General features: G+C 36.0%; 2 protein-coding genes across 2 annotated transcripts; both read right to left on the bottom strand.

The window, feature by feature from the left end:
* Positions 1-498: 498 nt before the first annotated feature.
* On the bottom strand, positions 499-6,019 carry LOC117921546 (transcription termination factor MTERF2, chloroplastic). Its single transcript, XM_034839456.1, has 7 exons — positions 5,423-6,019; positions 3,866-4,003; positions 3,523-3,768; positions 3,083-3,196; positions 2,653-2,835; positions 1,596-1,813; positions 499-1,017 (listed from the first exon to the last, which is right to left on the bottom strand). The coding sequence occupies exons 1-7, from the start codon at positions 5,954-5,956 to the stop codon at positions 663-665; spliced, it is 1,788 nt and encodes a 595-aa protein (XP_034695347.1). The 5' UTR covers positions 5,957-6,019; the 3' UTR covers positions 499-662.
* A 936-nt stretch (positions 6,020-6,955) lies between these two features.
* LOC117921667 lies at positions 6,956-8,471 on the bottom strand. The gene is made up of 4 exons (XM_034839617.1): positions 8,363-8,471; positions 8,009-8,254; positions 7,764-7,914; positions 6,956-7,683 (listed from the first exon to the last, which is right to left on the bottom strand). Exons 1-4 carry the CDS (start codon positions 8,414-8,416, stop codon positions 7,169-7,171), a joined length of 966 nt encoding a protein of 321 aa, XP_034695508.1. The 5' UTR covers positions 8,417-8,471; the 3' UTR covers positions 6,956-7,168.
* Between the last annotated feature and the right edge of the window lie 258 nt (positions 8,472-8,729).

Below are 8,729 nucleotides of genomic sequence, written 5' to 3' on the forward strand. Positions count from 1 at the left end.
ATCTGCAATACAGATGAATGAGTTAGTTTCCTTGAGATTTTCAGAATATAGGTTTGATCATGGATGAGTCTGATATAGGTTTGATCATGGTTGAACCCTACTCATCCTGCTTGATGTTGCTCAGTTCTTTGACTAACTGTGGTTTAAGCAAATGCCTTTAATGCTGAAAAGGTCCCAATTCTCTGAAGCAGCAGGTACAGATATAGAGGGTTTGCTTGGAAACAATTCTTGAAACAGTTTTTTAACTTCACACTGTTGATAAGTTTTTTTATTTATTTATTAAAAACAGTATTTTTTTTTTTTTAAAATAGTTATGAAAATAGGCTTTTTTTTTATAAAAAAACAAATTTGATATATATATATATATATATATATATATATATATATATATATATATATATATATATATATATTATAAAAAATGTCATAAAATACAATTGAAAATATCAAGAATATTTGGAAAGCTTTTGCTTTTTGCTATGTAAAACAGAGAAGAGGTTGTAAAGGAGTAGACTTCATTGACTATCAAGCAAAGACCATCAAAATTTTCATTTACAGAAGCTGTTCTTTGCAACAACTCTTCCGTTCAAGAATTGATTTTCTATTTACACAGAAGCCATAAGCCCAACACCCCACCCCCCACCAAAAAAGGAAAGATGACATCAATGAGGAGAAATGGGGGGAGAGGTGGGAGGAGAGGGAATAGGCATTCTTCCAACATCCATAAACTCTGCAGCAAACTCCTCATCATTCTTGGCCAACATGTCTTTTAGACTACAATCAACATTCCTTACCTTTAGCACCCAGAACCTGGGTTTTATCTTCTTCTCCAGTGAGTAGCTGAAATACCTTGGATAATCTACAACTTCCTTAACTGGCTTCTCCATCGTCTTCACTAGGAATTCTAGCTTTGGTCTCAATACCTCCTCCACGCTGTACCCTAGTAAAGGAGAGAATCTACGGATCATGAATGCGATATCCCTCTTTGAAAACCCTGTTTTCCTTAAATACTTAGTCCTGCTCACCACAACAAAGATTAAATGACTGTTTAGAAACTATTTTTGAAAATAGTTTTCTATTCTTTAAAACATAAAATAGATAAAAGATTAACAGTCTGTCTAGAACAGTTTAAAATAGTTTTTTTAACTTATAAAAGACAAAATTTTAATGGAAAACAGTTTTTTGAGAATTTGAGTAAAAAACAAGTTGCTTTCCAAAATAAATTTGAACTGTTTTCAATTGTTTTTTGAAAAGTATTTTGAACAAGAATAATTTGAATAAGCCGAAAAAAATAGTTTTCATATTTGGGTTACCAAATAAGTTTTATTTTATTTATTTATTTATTTATTTTTATATAGGTTTCTTTTTTTTCATTTTTGTGTCCCCATTGGGACATGAACCTAGAACCTCCTCCTATAAACCGACCCCAACCCTTTACCATTTGAGTTAGGCCTTAAGGGCTAGGTTCCAAATAAAATTTTGTTCTTACTGTTCCTGAAAATATTATCAACCAAGTCCTAATATACTAGCTTCATCTATTCTTAGGGTTTGAATTGATAAGGAGAATAAATATACTAGGGAATTGAGAGACTTACCGAGGAAGTAAGGTTCTGTTGATGTCTGAAACAAAAAGCTCTGGGTATTTTCTGATAACCCGAGGAAGATGGTCTTTGGAGATGCCAATACTAGCAAGGAATTCAAGCTTCTTCTTTAGGGTTTTCTCAATGTTGGCAGCAAAAATTTCAGGACAGCGGCCGAGTATCCTCCCCACTGTTTCCCGATCAAATCCCAGTTCTTCAAGAAATGAAACAACCTGGAGATAGTAGTGCAACCGTGAGAAAATTACAGAGAAATGAAGTAAGTGGATCAATTGCATTCAACTATAACATCTCCTTGAGAGACATTCAACAAAATATGCCTGTTTTGGTTGATTTCACCCTGTTGAAACCCTATAACCAAAATCCAATCTATCTGAATCTGGGAAAAGTAGAAACTGGTCGGAATCCTAATGATGAAGAGAGGCTGATGCATCAGGTTTGTCAGAAAATTGTAGGCCTTTCAACAAACAAGCCAAGCCAATCTACTAGGCAAATTCAGAAGCCTAACTAACAGCCTGGATTTCAATATTCGGTAACCCTCAAAGGAGAAAGATGACCCACCCTGGAAGCTATCCTTGTCATCCAGCAAACAGTCCACAGCAAAAATCCTGAAGGATACTCCAGAATGCAAAAAAGACTGACAAAGAAAAAATCCTAAGAAAGATGGACAAGTAATGGTACTCAAAATCATAGTAAAGAGTGAACATGAATATTTGCCAACTAAATCCTAGGAAGCAGAGATCAAAAGACAATATTGCAGACGTACATTTCTTCAACATGAGTAGGTAAGATTTCTTTTTTCCAATCAACTGTAGTTTTCAAGAATTCTCTAGAACTACAGACTAAGGAGAGGATCATATGAAGCAGTGAGCAAAACGCGATAACAAGGCATTCTCAGAGTCAGCAGTGCTCAAAGCAGAACTTTGAAATTACTTCACTGAAAAAATGGAACTAAGCTGTACCACACACCACTTACAGATTATCCCAAGCAGTAAGAACTACTCCAGCGCATATATATTTGGTCCTTTTCAGAGGTAAATTAAGTAATACCTACCTCAAGAAATTCATTGGGTTTCTGCAGCAGTAGCTGAGGACTTGTAGCAATAACTTGACCCAACTTCTTGTTTCTAACATCTAATTCACCAAACTGTTCCACAATCAATTTCAGCTTGCTAGTTGAGCAACCCAGTAGATGTGGCCAACTTTTGATTCCACTATCAACACTAGATTTTGGTACCTGTTATGAGGAAAATTGTACAATATTTTGAGTACAAGGTAAACAATAGGCTCAAATTTATATCAATGAACCACTGAGAAAAATAAAACGAGCCAGAATCATGGGCATAAAGAAACAAGTAATGTACAAAATAGAAGTAAAATATATTCAACAGACCCCCAACTGATAATGATCAAGCATGCACATAAAGCATATTATAAACAAAACTTGGCAAAGCATGCAAACATGGCCCAATACAATGTCATACCTTCTCTCTATAAAAGAAAGAAAGGATCTCCTCATAGTTTTCTTGAATACTTGTAGAAATAATCCATGGATATTTGACCAACATCCTACCGAGATCTTTATCTGTTGCACCAATCTGAATATATGACATGGAGAGAGATGGTCAAACCATAAGCATTTAAGATATTTACAATATAGCATCAAGACATTGATTCCAAGCAGACTTATCCATAAGTCAATTGATTCCAGCAGACTTATCAATTAGTCAGTATTCAGCAAATAAGTCGATCAAGATCATCTATTATAATCACAGGAGTAGTAACAGATAAGCACTTGAGTGTTGCAGTTTTGGTAGAAAAAGAAGTTACTGAATTATCTGTTTACACTGTTAAGTTCAAGCGCATGTGTTTGTGAATGAGTTCAACACAAAATGCATTTATTATCTCAAATGTGTATCATTACCTTCTCGAATGCTAGAAGTCTTGGTTTGATGTCCTTCTCAATGTTGAAAAAGATGACGGGTGGATACAATAGAAGTACATTTCTCATGCTTCCTCTTTGTACTCCAATATCTTCAAGAAATTTCATCATAGGTTTCAAGTGGGATTCCACTGAAAGCAAAAGAAGACGGGGAAATGATTCAACAAGATACCCAAAAGAGGCATCTTTGGAACACAATATGTCCAACCCTCCACGCCTTGCTTCAATCTACAGCATGAAATCAAAACTTCATCTTACCATATGATCATATAACCCAGATAAGCAAACACAAATATGATGCAATTTCTAAAGAACAAGTACACACCTTTTCAAAAAACGACAAGGTCTGTTGCAAGTCCTCATCAATAGGAATCGATAGGTGCATCATCATGCGGCGGGCATTTTTTCCTAGAAACCCTTCATCGTTACCTTCAGAAAAGAACATTTGCTTTACAAACCGGACCTGTAAGCCAAACATACAATATAAGCACCAACTCTAGCAAGCGAGTAGAGGAGAAAAATGCACTTTCACAAAGTACAGAAAATACCAAACTAATTTGGAAGGTGCAACTGATCATGTACCATGGGGAAGATCATAATTACTACTTGATGAGATATATAAAATGGCAGAAAAACTTATGAATAATAGAAGCATTGATGTGTAGGGGTTGTAAAACGGTTAGAAAACAACATCAATTGAAGAATTAGGAGATCAAATCACTAGAAACAAAAAAGGGGGTGGTGGGGTTGTTGAATATCTGCAGAACTTCAGAGATTTCCTCCAAAGTGTTCATAGGCACCAAACATCCATGAATTTCAGTTATTCCAGGAAACCTGCAATTCCCAAAGCATCCACAAATCTCGTATCTCACAGTAAACAACTTCTTCTCCCACTCTCCCATCAAAGAATTTCATTTTTCCCCTTATATTTTCATGTTCTATAGGATTATGGCAATTAGTACAACTCCCCACACAAACAATCCGAAACAGAGACCATCCAAACTCACAAACCCAGATACCTTCACTCTGACATTTATTTCAATTACATTGTAGAATATTCATATTATAGAACTTGCTTATTATAAGAGTGAAAAAAAAAATCAGAAAATAATTAGTATTTAACAGGGTCAGCAGCTTAGAGTTTTGAAACTGCATATCATCCTCTTTCTGTATTCAATGATGGATATTGGACAGTTCCTAGAAAACTTTTCCATGGAAAAGAATAAATAGTTCTTCAAGCCTCCAGTTACCCTTTTTTGAAAAATAAAAAATAAATTCTTGGAGGCAAATTTATCAGGCAGCCTCAGCAATGTATGATGAGTGTTTTCTAATTTTGCAAACAGAAATAATCTGTTTCCATTTGGAAAACCAAATTAGCTCCCAAAAGACAATTTTTGTTTTCATTACCAAAAAGGCCTTTTTTTATATCTTAGCACCCACAAAGTTTCCCTGGTGCTCTGTTTGGATGCCGGAAAAATGCAGGAAACTTTTTTCAAAGAAATCAAAATTTGAGCTACTCATATCACTTTCCATTTCCAAAACGAAATTAGTTCCAAAAAGATAATTTTTTTCTTTTTTTAATTTCCAAACATGCGCTTTTTATCTCTTAGCACCTCAAATTTTCCCTAGTGCTCAGTTTGGCTGCCGAGAAATGCCGGAAACGTTTTTCAAACAAATTCAGGACTAAGTTTCAACTACTCATATCACTTACCATTTTCAAGATGAAATCAGTTCCGAAAAGATAATATTTGTTCTAGTTACCAAACAGGCCACTTTACCTCTTAGCACCTCAAAATTTTGTCCGGTGGCCCGTTTGGCTGTCGAGAAAATGCAGAATTTTTTTTTTCAAAGAAAAAATTGACATTTCAGCTACTCATATCACCTTTTCAATGAGACCCGGAAGCGATTCAGAGGATAGGTATCGCGCCACGCTCAGTGCCGACGAGAGACTCAAACCGATGCTCTCCAAGAAAGCAAGTCTCCCATAGTCGCCTTTCTCTCTAGCCAAACAATACACCTTTTCCTTGAAAGACTCAGCTTCTTCGGCTCCCTTTTTCCACGCATTCCACTCCTCCAAATCCCGAACACCATCCACCAACATTTTCACATATTTGGGCGAATTCAGTGCGATTTCCACCGATTCCTCTTCCGAAACCCCGGATTCTCTGAGAATTTCCGAAACCGCAGCTCGAGCTTGGGCTTCTTCTTCATCTTCATCTTCATCCTCCTGTTGTTGATTCCGGGATGGTGATGCTTGTGGGAGATGGGGATAGTGGGGGAAAGAGATCTGAGAAATTGAAGGGAATTTGTGGGGAAAAGGTTTGAGGTGAAATGGGAAATTTGGGAGAGGAGGGAAAGTGGGACTGGGAGATGGTGTTGTGAAATTTCTGGGAATTGGGAGGAGTTTGGAGAACATTGTGAGGGTTCTTCGGGAAGAGCCGTTCCATGCCTTAAAACCCTTGTAAAACCCCGAAACCAGATTTTTTTTTTTTCCCTTTTGCCTCCTTTTTTTTTTTTTTTTTTTTTGGAATTCATATTTATTAGATTTTTTTTTTTAATTCAAAAATTAAAAGTTGATTATAAAATTATCTTTTTTTTTTTTTTTTTCAATACTCCTTCCAAATAATCTTTGAATTTGATTGACAAGAATGTCTGACAAAATTTTTAAAAAGTAAAATTAATTTATAACATATTTTTTAAAAGGTATTTTAGGTAACTTTTTAATATATATAAAAAAAAAACATTTTAATTTGTATATTTATTACAATTTAATATTTATTATTTAATCAATTAAATTTACTTTAAATTAAATTATATTTAAATTATTAACTTAAAAATTTATCATTTATTTGATAAAATTAATTTAAACCTTATTATAACTCATCATATTAACATATTTATACCCATAAATTATAATTAAAATAAATAAATAAAATCAGAAAGTAAAAAAATAATTTTTACTTTAAATTATATTTATTTTATAAAATATATTTAATTTATTTAATAACTTAAATTAAATTATTAAATTATTTTCACTTTAAATTAATATATTTATTACAATTTAATATTTATTATTTAATAATTTAAATTAACATTAAATTAAATTATTAACTTAAAAATTTATTATTTATTTGATAAAATTAACTTTAAACTTATTATAAATCATCACATTAATATATTTATACTCTTATAATTGAACAAAAAAAATTCAATAAAATCAAAGCGTTTACTCTAAATTATATTTATTTTATAAAATATATTTAATTTATTTAATTACTTAAATTAAATTATTAAATTATTTTCACTTTAAATTATTAAATTAATTTATAAAAAAAAAACCCATTAACATATTTTATTATTAAATTATTTTCACTTTAAATTATTAAATTGATTTATTAAAAAAAAAACCGTTAAATACATTTCAAATCTATTTTAATTTAATTTAAACTTAAATTATTTTTTACCAAAACATCCACCACATTTATAACTAAAACCTCCATGGAGGTGCCATCACAGCCATCCAGATGCATACGTACATATCACACACAGAGGTTAACCCCCTACCTAACATATATGACCATTAACAAAAAGTGGAAGCTCCACTACCATGGCAGCCACTGCCATTTCTTCAAGCCCAAGTGCCCTTCAGAAGGGGCGCAATGGAAGCAGTCTCTCCAAAAGTTTTCACCAAGTCGGAGCAAGCCGGCTCCGGCTCCCCCTCCTCAGCCCTCAGCTCCACCCCCAGCTCCCCCTCTATGTCATCTGAGGCTGCTATCAGTAAGAACTCGCACCCTTCGTAGTTCAGGAAGTCCGGCGGATCGGCCGGGTGGAACCTGCGCTGCCCGAACTGGCCCTGCAGGTGGGCTGGAAACGTTGCTTTGCGCTTGCTCTGAAGCCCTCTGAACTGGGAACTCCCTGGCTGCTCCGGGTTCTTGATTTGTATCAGGAATGAGCCTTCACGCTTAATGTTGAAGGTCTCTTGGGGGTCGCCGCTCTCGCCTTCCGGTGGGAATTCGAGCTTGTATATCAAGTGGGTGTGCATCCTTCTGCCGGGGTTGTGCCTTAATATGCGGTAGACGCCTTCTCCCAGCGCTCGGGCGGGCGGCTTGTGCCTGCGCCCTCTTGTTGAAGTGTCGTATTCTTCTGCAGACAGAAGAATGAAGGAAGAAGAAACGAATCACCCAGAAAAATGCGGAAAGAAAGAGATGTTTATATATATATACCTCCTTGAAGAGCAGCCTTGACGTCTTCAATCTTTGTGGTAACCATCTCCACATAGCCCCAGAAGGGGCGGCCTCTTTGGGTGGGAGGAGGAAGGCTCTTCCGCCCCATAACTATGAACCGCAGCAAGGTTTGATGCTCTATGTTCACTTTCTGAAACAAAAGACTCTCAACACGATCTTAATAGAAGATTGGAGGGGAAAACCAAAAAAAAAAAAAAAAAGGTCTCAAATGAGGATGGATGTACCTCACTTCCATGCCCACCTTCACTTGCAGCAGAATCAGAAGACTCGGAAGTCTCACCATCTTTCTTCTTTGTCGTCGTCTTCTTCTTTGCACCCTCTTTTCCAGAAGCAGGGTGCTGCTTTTCCTCGAGAGGCCTCTCCCCAGACTCTGGCCTCAGCACAATGTAGAGATGCTGCACCTCCTCTGCTCCATGGGCTTCCTCCTTCCCTACTTTTGGCCTGTAAAAGAAGAATATCTCTCCTCTTTCCTACACCACCCACCACCTTGTATCAGACTTTGCAGTACCATAGCTAGACATAATACCATTGAAAATAGAGATGATGGAAGATGGGATTCTGCTTTCGGTTATGTTTACCTGAATCTCCACTGGGGCTTCAGGATCTGCCTTGGATTCTTCACCTTGTCCCATTCGCTTCTGCTTCTACAGAGTACAGACCACAAGGGAGAAGAAGATGGTGGTTATGATATGGGCATTTGATTTGAGAGGGAGTGGGAGACGTGGCCGACGGAGAAGGTTCCGTTCAACGCGTGTCCACTTCTCGCCACGTTGTTGTTCTCTCAGTGCCGCACGTCATGGCCTTCCGGATTCCTCCTCCACTGTCGTTGTCCCTTGGATTCTGTGCTCCTCTATCTCAAAACGCAGCGTTTTGTTTTCGTCGTTTTGGCTCCCTGTTTGGTATGCCGAATGGAAAATTTGGAATTGTTAATTCTACTTTTAGATA

The sequence above is a fragment of the Vitis riparia genome, chromosome 9, assembly GCF_004353265.1.
Source record: "Vitis riparia cultivar Riparia Gloire de Montpellier isolate 1030 chromosome 9, EGFV_Vit.rip_1.0, whole genome shotgun sequence".
Lineage (NCBI taxonomy): Eukaryota > Viridiplantae > Streptophyta > Magnoliopsida > Vitales > Vitaceae > Vitis > Vitis riparia.

What these genes read in the sequence shown, in the direction of transcription:
- LOC117921546 (XM_034839456.1), bottom strand. Translation starts at nt 5,956, where the DNA reads ATGTTCTCCAAACTCCTCCCAATTCCCAGAAATTTCACAACACCATCT. An exon ending in AACCCAATGAATTTCTTGAG is followed by an intron (nt 1,814 to 2,652) that starts GTAGGTATTACT and finishes TACTATCTCCAG; the next exon opens with GTTGTTTCATTTCTTGAAGA. An exon ending in AACAGAACCTTACTTCCTCG is followed by an intron (nt 1,018 to 1,595) that starts GTAAGTCTCTCA and finishes TGTGGTGAGCAG; the next exon opens with GACTAAGTATTTAAGGAAAA.
- LOC117921667 (XM_034839617.1), bottom strand. Translation starts at nt 8,416, where the DNA reads ATGGGACAAGGTGAAGAATCCAAGGCAGATCCTGAAGCCCCAGTGGAG. An exon ending in AAGGTGGGCATGGAAGTGAG is followed by an intron (nt 7,915 to 8,008) that starts GTACATCCATCC and finishes CTTTTGTTTCAG; the next exon opens with AAAGTGAACATAGAGCATCA. An exon ending in CAAGGCTGCTCTTCAAGGAG is followed by an intron (nt 7,684 to 7,763) that starts GTATATATATAT and finishes TTCTGTCTGCAG; the next exon opens with AAGAATACGACACTTCAACA.